At 35.8% G+C, this 16,051-nt stretch overlaps 1 protein-coding gene across 1 annotated transcript in view; it reads right to left on the reverse strand.

Moving 5' to 3' along the window:
• The window catches only part of LOC121387550 (terminal uridylyltransferase 4-like), a 94,679-nt gene that overhangs the window by 55,015 nt on the left and 23,613 nt on the right, over positions 1–16,051 (reverse strand). The window contains exons 9-11 of the mRNA XM_041518707.1: positions 14,534–14,650; positions 7,353–7,530; positions 6,062–6,202 (exon numbers count right to left, since the gene is read on the reverse strand). Coding sequence (XP_041374641.1) covers positions 6,062–6,202; positions 7,353–7,530; positions 14,534–14,650 — 436 coding nt within the window. The remainder of the gene's footprint in view (positions 1–6,061; positions 6,203–7,352; positions 7,531–14,533; positions 14,651–16,051) is intronic.

The following is a 16,051-nucleotide window of genomic DNA, read 5'->3' on the forward strand; positions in this document are numbered from 1 at the left end:
CTTCCGATTGGCAGCAAGAGATCTTTTGTTTGCGCTTCCCACAGGCAGGATAGCACAAACCATGGCCTTTGTTGAACCAGTTATGGATCACTGGTCGGTGCAAGTGGTTTACACCTACCCATTGAGCCTTACGGAGCACTCACTCAGGGTTTAGAGTCGGTATCTGGATTAAAAATCCCATGCCTCGACTGGGATCCGAACCCAGTACGGCCTGCCACGACGCCGGTTCTGGTGCAATCTAAAGCCCTGACATTAGCCAAATATCATGTACCACATTGTTAGGTCAGTTGTTCGGTCAATTTAACCTCACCGTACTTGTAGGTGGTAGATTATGAATTAACGCACGATTATATATTAATTTTTACATATACTGTATATATATTCATGTTTACATATCTGATACAGACGTTACCCCCCCCCCCCCAAAATAAAATAAAATACACCCACCCAAACTATGCTATATATTATATTATTCACGTATTATTAATATTGTGTCACGTTTACAAACGATTAACTTTACAGCGTTGTTTGTAGTCCGATACATCTGTCATAAACTCACTGTTACTCAGTTGCCAAGTTGACGGCAGGTGTATCGGACTACGTAGGTATGTCAAAACATCGGAAGTACAGATTAGAAGGAAAAAACACATTGAAAAACGCATTTGTATTACTTAATATTTTATTAAATGCTCGTTACAATAACACAGCTCTATATTTGACATAATTTACTAGGGAATTAGGCCTATTCGTTCATATTTATGTTTATTTCCCGCGGAAACATATCAGACTAGTTTATGACATGTGACGTGGCTTACGAAAAAGGGCGTAGCTTAAAATCGCATTTCGCGAGATGTTACATCCTGGTGGCTACGATTAAGTATTTCCCTACGGCGGTACACACGCTGTCTTCCATCAACTCTGAACAAAGAGAACCGGCTTTCATCAGTGAAAAGAACCCGCAGCCAATCACGTCGCACAGTCCTAGCCCATGTTAATCTCAAACGACGATGTTGTGGTGTCAATAAGTGTCCTCTATATGGTCTGTAAGCCCTTATTCCATGAGTCCTGAGTCGCCTGGCCACTGTCTGTCTACTAACCCTTCATAAGGCATTCATTGCTGATGACGTCACTGTCAGGAAGCGATTTCGTAGATGCAAGGTACGCAAGGACCGGTCATCACGGGGCGAAGTCACCCTGGGTCTGCCTGTTCTTGGCCTGTCTGATGTCTGCCCTGTTTGCCTGTAGCGTTGCATCAAGTTTGTAACAGTAACACGGGAACAACCGAAGGTTCTGGCGATGTGGGCATGAGTGGCTCCCATCTGTATCATACACAGGTCTCTCTCGCGTTGTTCTGGTGTCAGTCGTGGCATTCCTATGGTGGGTTTTTTATCTGTGTGGATGTCTGACATGCCGTCTAAACCGTTTTTATACCCTTATTGCACGTGCAATTGCTGTTGTTCATAGTGCACGAGTTTTTCACTTTTCTGTGTGTCCCACCCAAAACGTGCAGTGGGCGGGTATAATTTTATGCATACATTATTGTTGTGTTTGGGCTGTGTGTTTTGGATTGAGTTACTTTTTAAAAACAATTCATTTTTTCTTAAATTCCAAATTGAAAATGGTAAAGTTTCTTTTGGCCTTCAGAATATATCAGGGCTCAAAACAGCCAGTGGCCAGGCAGCTAAATGCGACCAATGTCCCATTTGGGCGACTTAAATATTAAAAAATAATGCCATTAATCACCCAAATAATATTATGTGGGCAATCTTCTTTAGAGCTATAACATATGAGCCACTATTAATATTTGTATTCCACATTAAAATCTTGCTCATGGTTCTCTTACCTAATTTGCAGACATCCATTATTATTTTTTGGGCCACCATATGTTTTGGTGAGTTTCGAGCCCTGATATATATAATAATGAAATACAAAAAAGTTATGCTCTGTATAAATTAGCGAGCTAATTAGATTGGGAATGTCGACATGTAATAGGGCCTACAAACATTACAGGTAGGCCTACTCTGATTATGTGATTTTAATTCGCAAGCTTCGTACTGAACTTAAATTCTGATATATTAATTAAAAATTACAAACAGGTAACAAACAGAGGCATTAAATATATCAAGATACTGTTTTGATGTCATTGTTAAGGTCCGGGTTTTGCAATTGGCCGTAAATGGCCATATGACATTGTAATTGTGTCACGTGACATTGTTTAGGCTGCCACTGGCTTTTTATCTGGAGTACTTTATATGCAAGTTGGGTGCAGGGGTGGGGAAAAGCCATTTTTTACCGGTCTGGGACCGATTCTCGATCTCTGGGACCGAAATTATTTTTGAAAAACGTTTGCCGGTCCCACTTTTGTCATTCTTGTCGGTCCGAAGCACCTGTCCATTTGTATTATTGGAACAAATTCCTATCAGTCAAGTGGACCGGCCAGCCCAGACATCGGTATCTCGTGCATGATTTAAGATAATAAATAAATAGTGGTCAATATGGCTGGTGTTTCAGACATTTGTGATTTTAAAGTCTGCCTAAGTATATCGCCAGTCACTGAAGTTGGACCTACAGTAGTGTCAATCGACTGCCACTAGGCTAGACATTTATCAAAGTCGCTGAGCCGGTCAAGAGATTAAACAGACGTTAACGATAGCATCATTCTTGGTTTAGAAAGCCATCAAGGTATTACACTCTGATTAAAACAAAGGACCCAGAATTTGCAACTGGTTACAGTCAATACCTGTCAACACCTGTGTACGGAGCTCTGTCGGGTCGAGTGTCCTAGTCTGAAGCAAGAGGCTTTTGTGCAATACAAACTGCTTAAAATAGCATAAAATATAATGAAATAATCTATAAATGTATTTATTGTTGACTGTTCAATGTAGTGTATCCAATAATTATAAAGGATTTTAAAATTAACAAAAGGTTTCCACCTTTTTTTTTTAACAAGTGGGAGTAAGCAGAACAGCTACATGTACTGTTATCTCAAGAGCCAGTAGAGGTCAAATTTCATCCAATCGGTGATTACGTTATTACTCTCTTTGTCTAAACATGTGGTAGCTTAGGCTGTCAAACGCTTCCAACGGAGCTATCGTTTATTAATTTTCAGGACACAGTACTGAATACTCATACTTTTTATACATATATGGGAATTAAAATTCATAACTTTTATTCCTTTTTTATATTATTTATTCTATTATGTAAAATATATACAATTTGTGGGGGTTTTCACTGATCATTATTGTGTGATTAAAAAAAATGTCTTCTTGTTTTCATGTTTATCGTTTCGCATTCATGATTCAAGATAAAACTATACAAATATTACCATGATTTTAAAAAAAAACCCCACACTATTTGGCAAATATCGCTATTTAATTTTTTATTTTTTTTATTCGTTTCTTCCTTCCCCCCCCCCCCGGTATTGACGACATCAAGTGGGACCAATTGACAATTTTATTTTTCCCCACCCCTGGTTGGGTGTGTTTGCTACAAACTATAACAACATTACTATGAGGCGAGTGACTTCATTTTAAAACATCTGACAAACACATCTGATGCACTACGGTATATCTTCGCCTGTAAGTCGATCTCGACTATAAGTCGAGTCCCTAATTTCAAGCCCTGAAAACGTATTTTTTTGTTGACCCGTTTATAAGTCGACCCATGAAAAACAACGTATAAATATTGAAGTATTTCTTATTTTCAGCACAAGAAAACAATAATGTACAATATCTGAACAAAAGAAAATAATTTTACAAACATCGTTTTTCACGTTTTGTACATCACAATAATATTCCAAACTACATAGCATCAAAACAAAATATTCCCTTAGTAGAGAGTGAAAACTTACTGTTACTGCATGGCACTGTACAGCATGGTTTTGTGCAAAGACAACAACTTTATTTATAAACATTGACAACAGATCACTACGATAAAACTGAAAGTACATGTATCATCTGTTAATCATATGTTTTGCCGCCATATTAATACATGTAAGGTGAATAACTCTGTCATGTCATGTCATACTCATAGGGTTTTACGTGCACATTCAGAGCCGGCTCTTCCGTCCATGACAAAAAAGGTGGGGGGAGGGGAAGTAGGGACCACCTGCACTGGCAGGTGCAAGGGAGCACCAGCAGCCCGAATGAATCGGTAGCAGGCAGGTGGGGGTGGTGGTGGTGCTATGGAATTTGAATGGAATGAATGAATGAATGAATGAATGAATGTTTAACGACACCCCAGCACGAAAAATACATCGGCTATTGGGTGTCAAACTATGGTAATGCAAATAAATAAAGTGATGATCAACATCAATATAAAAATTCAAGGTTTAAACAAAAACAGTGTAAAGAACTGTGCAAAAATACAAATAGAAATATCACAGAATTTTACGGATACTGAATTTTACTCTAATCTTCAATTTGTGCTGTATTGGCCATTCTCAAAGAGAATGTTACACCCCTGCACCACGGTGAGGTTACAGCACGCGCAGAGGAATTTGAATGGAGCCGTTAATGCCAAAGAGAAAGTGGTGCGCAATTTTGTTGAGGAAATTTTGAACGGTCGGTCGAAAGGTAAATGGCCGAGCTAATATAGGTTTTGATATTAGTGAATCGAGAATAGCTCGTTAATTTTAGACCTTTACGATGCTGTGGTGTCTCCCTAGGTTGCCCATCGGGCCCTTATAAAGGGCCTGACCGCTTGGATAACTCTGGAAAGTACACTGGTTTTTGTACCAAATGATATGTGTCCCTATTGCTCTAGTGAACTGCAGAGATCAGTCTATTTTAAGGGAAAGCTCAGTAATATTCATGAAGTTAATCACCGACAAAACATTGTTTGAATAACCATTAATGCCAGTGACCAGATTTCAAAATAAACTCGGGCAAAAAGTAGTTAGTAGTATTGTTTACATTTTTGCTATTAGTGATGACTGTTATTTTAACTAAGTGGACTGTTGTCTTGGCATGTGAGTGAGATCGCACGCCTTTTCAAATAACCAAAACCGTTACAATGCCAAAAAAAAAAAAGATTATAAAAAAATAAATGAATTTTTTTTACCCTCTTATAAGTCGACCCCCCAAGTTATAAAATAATTTTTGGGTGAAACAATTTGACTTATAGGCAAATATATACGGTACTAACAATAACTGTTACAGAAATCAAACTAAGAAACATTGCGGTCGAGTCTATTTTTGACACCGTATAAACAATACACAAGTGTTGTATTGTTTCTAGCCTGACTAGACTATTAATAAAGAGCCATTCCATCGTAATACTTCAGTCCCAGTCATTTGGTATGCTATATTATTATTATGAGAATGAAAAAAAAAAAGAATGCGGTTTATAATACGCATGGCGGTTACCATAAAATTCATAATAAAGCACATCATTTTATAAACCGCACCTTGCGATTCATAGTAAAAAAAGTAGTAGCTTATATGCCGAAAAGATACGGTATATTATTTCTCCCATCCCTAGCTATGCAAGACAGACCCATTCCATGACTTCAGCCCATGCAAACTAAATCTGTCTTGCACAGGCTATGTCGTCATTACATTTAACATGGGGAGTATTACTTTGTTGGTAATATATGACACCATTTTAATGCGAGTTTCCCACAGACAGGAAAGCACATACCACAGCCTTTGACCAGTTGTGGTGCATTGGTTGGAACGAGAAAAACCCCAATCTGTTGAATAGATTCACCGAGGTGGTTCGATCCTGCGAAGCAAGCACCTCAAGCGAGCACTCAAACTACTGAGCTAAATGTCACCCCCCCTCCCAATAACAAGGAAGATTTTTCATTTCAATTTATTTTCGTGCTTATATCCAAGCACGCTGTCCTGGACACACACCTCAGCTGTCTGGGCTGTCTGTCAAGGACAGAGGGTTAGTTGTTAGTTGGTTAGTAGTTAGAGAGAGGAGGGTGTAGTGGCCTTACACCCACCCATTGAGCCCTTAAGAACTCGCTCTGGGTTGGAGCTGGTACCGGGCTGCGAACCCTGTACCTACCAGCCTGTAGTCCGATGGCTGCGCCACCGAGGAAAATAATAATTACCTGAGGATTTAAGGAGGCCATAAACAACAGACAGGTGTTCTGGAACTGTGTCTGCACTGGACAGCGACAGGTTCATACTGATTTTACTGGACTTCACTCCAAAGCCTGTGACTAACGACCCATACTTTTGAAGGCAGGCATCTGCAAAAAACCCAGGTATAGTCCATTTGCGTCAAAAGAGAACCGACGAATTGGCATGTAACTCTATCATGAAGAACGTTAAAATTCATATCAAAACACATCGTTACGTTTTAAATCCATACCAACTGCTAAAACATTATTTTGAAAAAAATCTCAGTGTAAATTATAACAAGTTTCTTTACAAATTTCCATCAAATTGCATAGGTTAAATATCTTTTTGATTGATGGAACACACGGGCGTAGGAAGGTGCCAAAAATTGGGGGGGGGGCATGTAGCTCTAAAATGAAGAATGCTAAACTTCTTATCAAAACACATTGTTACGTTTTAAACACCAACTGCTACACATATTTATAAATAAATGTATAAATATATAAAAAATATCATTGCTCCAACATGCCCCCCCCACCCCCCACCCCCCCACCCCCACTTCCTACGCCAGTTAAACAGCCATGGTGAAAAATCCTCAAATCTGTCTTTTGTGTCTATACTGCATTATCGGTTACTACAGGTTATACTGCAAATATTAAAGTGATACGTCTCACTAGAATGTCAAGTGGTACATATCACTTCGACGTCACACGATGACGTCATTGATTGGCGCACTACAACCTGAGTTGAGTAATATAAATTAAGATCGATTATGGATAATAAATAGGATATTAAACTCATACATGTGTGTACCAAGATATTTTTAACCATATAGGTAATAATTTTTCTTCTCATATCTTTTTTTACAACTACAAACCTGACTGATGCGTTTTTAAATGATGTTCAGTATATCAGTGTGCGATTTTGAGTCCGAGAGCCTGAGGCTCGCAAAAATCATATAGGACTCTCTAGCCTGGCTAGTATATGAACCTGTATGCATGGTTCGTATAAATTATTTGTACAAATTACATTGATTCTTCAAAATGACAGTCAACATATATCTCAAAATCCTGGGATCCCAGTCTTGAATAGCCATCTTTTCCATGGTTTCATGCAAAACATTTAGTGTATCTTCTGTTCTACTGGAGACGCTCGGCATGGCTCGCTGGGTTGGTGGCGGGCTCTAAAGATTATGACATTTAATTGTTTTTTAAACCAAAATCGCACACTGTATATAACTAATTTATTACACACTTCAAATAAAAAAAACCCATAACAAACCTGGGAACACCTTTGCAAAAAAAAAATTGACTTCTTTAACAATTCTGAGCCGTGTTTGAAGATCTTGTTGAGTTAAACCATGCTCACGGAAAACACTTTCCACAGCAGAACCCAACACATACAGATGAGTGTGTGATGGAACTGACATAGAACTCTTCATAATCTCAAAATCAGCCACCTGTTTAATATGAAAAAAAAAGTCTGTTTTGTTTAACATCACCACTAGAACACATTGATTTATTAATCATGGGCTATTGGAAGGAAGGAAATGTTTTATTCAACAACGCACTCAACACATTTTATTTACGGTTACATGGCAACAAACATATGGTTAAGGACCACACACACATATTGAGAGAGGAAACCCGCTGTCACCACTTTAATGGGCTACTCTTTTCAATTAGCAGCAAGGGATCGTTTATATGCACCATCCCACAAACAGGATAACACATATACTCCTTTCTCACAGTATTGCGGTATTTGCATTTTTTGTTGTTTAGCATGCGCAAATCCGCCTGATAGCAAATTTAATGATATAAACACAATGACCGATGGTACTCTGTCATCACTGTGAAGAAATTTGAAATAATTTCAAATTGTATTAAAAATTATAAATGTTTTACTGATTCTTCGCAGAATTACTAATAGTATCATTTTTCTGACACCCGTATGCTTACAAAAATCCTCAGTACCTGCAATGTAAATTTAAAATGTTATTGCTTGTGATACAAGACTATTGTTTGATCGTTGACAATCAAAATGAGGCTACGTATGGTGACGTGTTTACTATTTTTAGAATGCAACCAAAGTAAAAATATATCTGGAAATTTAAGGGTCCAAAATATATTTTTAAAAACCTAAAATGTCATTACAATTTAACTCGACAATCAGAATATGCAAGAGGCTGTTGTACTTTTGTAAAATGGGCATAATATAGCTTATTGTCTTAAGTGGACACGTCAGCCCTGATATTTTGATCATACGTTCGATTGATAAGGCACAGACGAGTTTTTAAATGCGCTCTCTGTTTTACACAGAAATAAACTGTTTTTCTTAGGGAAACTGTAGACATGAAGTTGAATTGAACAAACGAAACGTTTCAACCGAATTTTAGGATCGTTTTTGTGTTATAAATTGTGTTCCTTCAATTTTACTGTCAATTTGTGAATAAAAGCTACATATTTAACCATTTAGGTGAATTTTATACGATATTATCGAGTTGCCGCGATATCATGAGAAGCACTTCGAAAAAGTCTGCAACAGTAGGACACACTTCCCCCAGTAATACTTATTTACAAACAGGATTTATATGCAAATATATGACGTGTAGAACATGGAAATATGAGGTAAAATCCAACAAAAGTATATTTACCTTGATGTATGTAGGTATATTATTTTATTTCTGCAGGATCATTAAGTACCGTAATACCGTGAGACCCCAGTATACCACAGCTTTTGATATACCAGTCGTGGTACACTGGCTGGAGCGAGAAATAGCCCAATGGGCTCACCAATGGGAACTGATCTCAAACCGACCGCGCATTATGTGAACACTTTACCATTGGGCTACGTCCCACCCCTGGGCTATTTGATGTCAAACATTTGGTAATTTTGACATATAGTCTTAGAGAGGAAACCACTAGAACACATTGATTTGTTCATCATGGGCTATTAGATGTCAAACATTTGGTCATTTTGACATATAGTCTTAGAAAGTTTTTTTTAACGACACCACCTAGAGTACATTAATTCATTATAATCATCAGCTGTTGGATGTTAAACAATTAGTAATTTTGACATAAAGTCTTAGAGAGTTTGTTTTATTTAACGACACCACTAGAGCACATTGATTTATTCATCATCAGCTTTTGGATGTCAAACATTTAGTCATTTTGACAGTCTTAGAGGGGTTGTTTGTTTTATTTAATGACACCATTAGAACACTGATTGGATGTCAAACAATTGGCATTTTTAACATATAGTCTTAGAGAGGAAACCTGCTATATTTTTCTATTAATAGTAAGGGATCTTTTATGTGCACCATCCCATAGACAGGATAGCACATACCATGGCCTTTGATATACCAGTCATGATGCACTGGCTGGAACAAGAAATAACCCAATATATGGGCCCATCGATGGCAGGGTTGAAAATTAGCAGTCGCCCGGTCGCCACAGGCGACCTTTATTGGCCAAAAGCAACTAAGAATTATACAAAGGTAGTCTGTTGGATGACCATTGATGTTAGGGTCTGGCAAGTGGTGAGTATAATACTATATATATGGTATCAGTGAAAAAGAAACATATTGAAACTGAATCAAATGTGAAAAAACACAGTACAGATCTGGCAGCAGAAGACATAGAACAAGTTCTATATTTTTACAGCACCAAAATAATGAATAAAGAAAACATTCATATAAAAACATATTAATATATTAAATGCCCTCTCTCACAGATGATTGACCTAATTATTGACCGAACAAGGTATTATATGACAATATATACAATTGATTTGTACCTAAAAGTACTTTATTGAACCATCTATATAACCACCATATCACACTTATTATTGATATTTTATAAAAATAATTGAATTCTGGGTACGGTCCATAATTCTGAGAAAAATAACGGCTATTTTGGAGAGCAGAGGTGTGACGTATTATTTTGTGTCACATGACGGGCATTCCCTGAATAACCGCAGTGTCAAAACGATTTACCAAGCTCATGTAACGAGAACGCTTGACCGTCCTCTGTGACGTAGGATAAATATAAAAACAACAATGAAAATAAGTTATTAAAAAATAATAAAAACATGTACTGAATGATTATAAGCTTATACATTAATTTATTTTAGTAACAGAAGCATTTTAAACGTCGACAATCCCGACTAGTTAGGCCTTTGCATCTGTAGGTAAATTTATCGTTAGTTGTACGCGAAAAACTCTGGATCATGAACACCTTCATTTTCCACCTTATCAAATTCATTATTATGCATATATGAATAGCGTCATATTGTCCTTACAGTACTAACAAAATATTAATAATAAATAAATAAGTAAATAAATAATAATAATAATAATAATAATAATGATGATGATGATGAATAAATAAATAAATAAATAAATAAATAAATAAAAATAACAATTACAAATTATCAGCTGCTGAGGTAGATTAACTGAAAGAGAAAGTAACTACGGACAGTACACAAACTAACAACAGGGCTTGAACACAGACTGTAATTTTGAGGCTGCTTACGTAGATTTTGCAAGGGGCAAGGGGAAATAAAATTCAAAATACTCCCGGGTCCCCCTCTAAATTTATATAATGTTTCTGTAACAACTGCCCCCACCTACCCCACTGCGATGTGATTTTACCAACATTATAATACATGTAATAATAATAATAATAATACACAATTATTACTACTACTATTACTACTACTACTACTACTACTACTACTACTACTACTACTACTACTACTACTACTACTACTACTACTACTACTACTACTACTACTACTACTATTATTATCCTACTACTACCTTTTTGGGGTGGATGGGCGGTGTTTTATCTGGAAGAGTTTTGGCTATAAAAATGCAAGATTAATGTGCGTGCACACACGAACAAACGGCAGACTAAACTTGTCCCTGCACATAGAACTGGATTCAACTGGGTTAAGTAATAATTAGCCAACCTTTGGACGACAAAACATGCAATAGTACACTATTGTTTTATACTATACATTAAAACCGAAATACCACTTTGCGAACCAGTCAAAATAATCTATAATAATAATAATAATAATAAATGGTGAATTCCTGTTCCGACTGTTTATTATTTTATTTCAGCGTATTCGCGGTTATTTTTGTCATGAAATGATATATTTTTTATTATTTGCCATGTATATAGCCGGCCCTCATTTGCCAAGTCTCTATACACGGCGATTGTTTATATAAAACCCAAAAATACATTATACGGTTGTCGTATATATAGCCTCATCACTACGAGTCTGCTTTTCTGTATTTTAAATGTCTCATTTAAAGAAGAGTTCCAAATTTTAAAACTGAATCGTGTCATGGAATTCGCTCGATCGTAGTACAATTAAAATGTTTTGGATCATACAATAACTAGGTTTGGTATTCCAAATGAATGTAATTTCCATTTATAATGCATATTGAAAGAAATAAGGCCCACTAAATCCGTGATTGAGCTCCTTTAAGTTTTAAACACCTACCATCTCAAATAACATTTTATTGGGGGTAAATTAAAACAAAAATTATTTACAAATTACCATCAATTTGCACAGGTTAACTCTTTTTTTCTGACACAAGTTTTAAGACAATTGATGGAACATCCAAAGTAATCTGAATGACAAAACCATAATACATGATCAGGGCCGTATCTCTGCACAAAGCAGAGTCGAATGGGCATTTGACAAAATAGTGGATGATTCCATGGATCTTTTATCTAGTGCCTCGTCTATAGGAGAACAGCCACTCCCGAGGAAATAATTTACTGGGGATGTCACCTCTCTTGCATAGCCACAAAGTTTATTCCATCCCTCTTGCATCGCCACAAAGAGGACTGCCACTCCTAAACTAGTTTACTAAAGCATGTGCAGTTCTACTTTTGGTCTTTTTGTACTGCATTATCTTTTACTTCAGAGACAATGCAAGTCAAGCAGCATACCTGGCGACCATGGTTTTCATGTTAATTTTCAACCCTGCGACGGGGATCGAGGCTAGCTAGACCAACATTGCATATAGCGAGCATTTTACTTTTTTGAGGGTCATAACAATATAGGAAATAATTGTAAAAATTAGTAACATAAAAGCTACTGCAGATTAGATAAAAAGAAGTTTTAGGGATAAATGGATGAACAATCAGGGGTGTTGGGGGGGAAGAATCATATGGAACTACTTAGTGAAACAATTACAAATAATCTGATCGATCTGGCATAAATAGCAGATTCTACTACTAAGCGAAAAAGTGAAATTTAGTGTAGCATGTAAAAAAAATGGGGGCGGGGGGCAAGATTTTGCAGCCATCTAAAATTTGGTGCCTTAGGCTGCCTGTGTACTACTGTCCGAACCATGAAATCGTGATTAAATGCGAGCAGTACTTTTTGCAGTATATCACGACACAGCTAACATCAAACACAAATTCTAACAAATATGGTAATAAAATGCGCACATACATGTATATGTCCTTCAAACAAATTTCGAGTTCAGTTGAGTCCTATTTATTACATACCAAAGACTACGAAAGCAGTAAAGCTTTTAGTAGGCTTCGTTTGAGTTCACATTCACTTATGATTGAAAAGGGAAGACACAAGAAACCACCTGTCCCTGCGAATGAGAGATATTGTCCCAACTGTCCCTTAGAAGTTGAAGACGAATATCATTTCATTATCAAATGCCCTATATATAATGCTTTTAGAAATGATTTACATCATAAAATAATAAAACAAGAATCACATTTTTCTTTTTCGACTAATAATGAAAAATTCTTATTTCTTACACGCAACAATATTCCGGAATTATGCCCTATTATTTGCAATTTTGTAAAGAGATGCTTTAAGTTGCGTGAAAGCATACGAGTTGGAAGTAATTTCAAATTGTTTGTCTGTATAAACTAATGGATAATGTACGAGGGTGTGTGGATCCGTGAAAAATATTTCACGAACGCCATAGGTACGAATTGATGGTTTTTATGGCTCTACACTTCTGACAATATTTGCTTTTACCTAAATATTAATATCACTAGTAATAACTTATAAGGCTTAAATTACATATGTATTTGTTGATTCAGATGTTTGTTCATGTAATAATGTATATTTTTGTTATTGTTACTGCAGATAAATTATATTATATTGTTATTTTTGCTCTGCCCATATTCGGGTGTTATGCAAATAAATTATTCTTATTCTTATTCTTAAGAACCAAAATGTTAACAACTACCAAAAATTGCTCTCCTACCTTTATTTTTTTTAGATTTTACTCACATTTTGTCCAGACAGAAATCTAGGAAAAACCATTGCAGTGACACAGATTCCACATACTAGATGATAACCATGTCACCAATATTGACTTCGCTGAGATCGCATAGGGCAAAAAGCATGTAATTTTGTGCTGGCTGCAATTTTGACTTTTTATGGAATATTCTCCAAGAGGGGTGAAAGGATATGACTTAATCTAGCAACGCCATAACATGTTATCATATAAAGGCAAACGTGATGACGTCATATTAATTTTAAAAATTATTTTTTGTTTGTTTAAATAAATATACCACTAAAGATCATTGATTTTATATTAATTATGTTACATACTTTGGAGGCTTTTACCCCTCTTGAAGAATATTCCATAAAAAAGCAAAATGGCAGACGGCTGAAAATTACATGTATTTTGCCCTATGCTATCTCAACAAAGTCGATACTGGCGACATCATTACAGTCTCATATGTGAAACTGTGTCACTGTAATGGTTTTTTCACAACTTGTGTGTGGACAAAATTTGGGGAAATGTAACGGTAATTAAAGGTAGGAGAGTAATTTTTTGTAGTTTTGGTTCAGACAGTAAGGTTGATGACAGTCACTATCTGCACCCTTGTTTTGGTTTTGTACCCAATAAATAAAACATATCCAACGCTACTTTTTTGATATAGATGTATTATATTTGACAAAAGGTATTTTTTATTTCTTTGATCATTTAAACTTAATATTTTAGCAAGAATTATGAAAAATAAAAACATACCGACCTGTAAACAGCGTTGTCTGCTTGGTATAGAAATTTGACAGGGGTCAAGGTTAGCAGAACAGTTTTTACTTTAATGTGGCGAAGCATTGTAATATTACAGCTAATTTTGAATTGAATGATGTCAATATTTCAATGACGTCACTTTGCATCTCCATACAATAACCATAACCTGGGTACATGACGTTTCCGTTTTAAAAATGCTGGATAAAATCCCAGTGCAAAATTGCTATTGAAATATTTTCATTGAACATTACCAATACACCTGAATGTGTTTCAAGAAAATCTTGCGATTTTTTTTTTTTTACCTTTGACAAAATATGGATGTCAAGTGAAATTATGGTAAGATATGCTATATTTATGGAGTACGAAGCCAAAACAAGGATGCGAAAAGTAACTGTCGTGCACCTTAATACGGCTGTGTACTTACTTCCTTGTTTTGTAAATGTTTAACATCGGACATGTGTTCAAGACAGACGTCATTTTCCCTCATGTAGATGTTACACAATTTGCACAAGAAGAGAGGCTGACCAGAATCCTGTAAGTCCTAGATGTGTTATGATAAAAAACAAACCAAAATGTGATTGATCAGTGAAGTTCCTTCATCGTCCAGTAGTTAAAATATAAAGTTAAATGGGAAAACCCCAGTAGTTAATTTTAAGTCATTAAACTGTAGAGTTAAACACTTTTCATTTATGTTTTTTACAATTTTTGTATTGACATATACTCTGTTACAAAGTTAAAGTTTGGTTTGTTTAATGACACCACTAGAGCACATTGATATTTTAATCATTGGCTATTGGATCTCAAACATTTTTCCTAATGCAGAAAGGGATCTTTTATATGCACTTTCCCACAGACAGGAAAGCACATATCATGACCTTTGACCAGTTATGGTGCACTGGTTGGAACGAGAAATCCCCAGTAGTTAATTAAGTCATTAAACTATAGAGTTAAACACTTTTCATTTATGTTTCTTTTTTAATTTTATTCACAGATACGCTGTTACAAAGTTATAGTTTATTTAATGACGCCACTAGAGAACAATGATTTATTAATCATCGGCTATTGGATGTCAAACATTTGATAATTTTGATATTTAGTCTCAGCCTCAGTGAGAGAAAACCTGCTACGTTTAACATTAGTAGCACCGTGCAGGGTTTCTGCCAGAGGGTAAAACGGATATGGTGCCATATACCCAAATTATTTTGCAGATTTTTTGTTTTTAATTAACCTTTTGACAAAATTAATTACTCTTATCATTACTGTATGATTTTCTTAACCCTAGCTCTAAACTTAACCCATTTTCTTTCTGGGGAAAACCCCCTATACTCCCAGTTTACTGTGGTTGCATTCAATTCCATAGCACCATACCCCAAAAAAACATTCTGGCACAAACACTGAGCACAGGACCACTACACCCTCTTTTCTCTCACGAAGCACTAACGAGTAACAACTAACCCTCTGTCCTGGGCAAACAGCACAGATAACTTAGGTGTGTGCCCAGGACAGCGTGCTTGAAGCTCAACTGGATATAAACACGAAAATAAAGTTGAAATGAAATGAAATGACATGTTACAAATGAATGTCCTATTAGAGTACTTTATTTATTTATTTAGTTATATTTTTAAAAATTTGTTAATGTATATTGTATATAATATAAACCTGGAATTACAAAGCTATATTTGAAGATTAATGAATGTTATACTTACAAAAACCCACCCCCACCCACCAAAAAAACTCAAACCCATATCAACAACAACAAGAGTTTAGTAAAGTTTTTATCCCATACAAAGTTACAAACATTAATACACACCATATTAATTATTCATGACACTGATATATCTGCATCTTTCACAAAAGCAACACATTATTCTAGAATTTTTTTTCTCTTAAAAATAGCTTCTAAATTTATTATTAAAAAAACAGAGCAAAATTATAAAATAAA

The sequence above is a fragment of the Gigantopelta aegis genome, chromosome 13 (assembly GCF_016097555.1).
Source record: "Gigantopelta aegis isolate Gae_Host chromosome 13, Gae_host_genome, whole genome shotgun sequence".
In the NCBI taxonomy this organism is placed as follows: domain Eukaryota; kingdom Metazoa; phylum Mollusca; class Gastropoda; order Neomphalida; family Peltospiridae; genus Gigantopelta; species Gigantopelta aegis.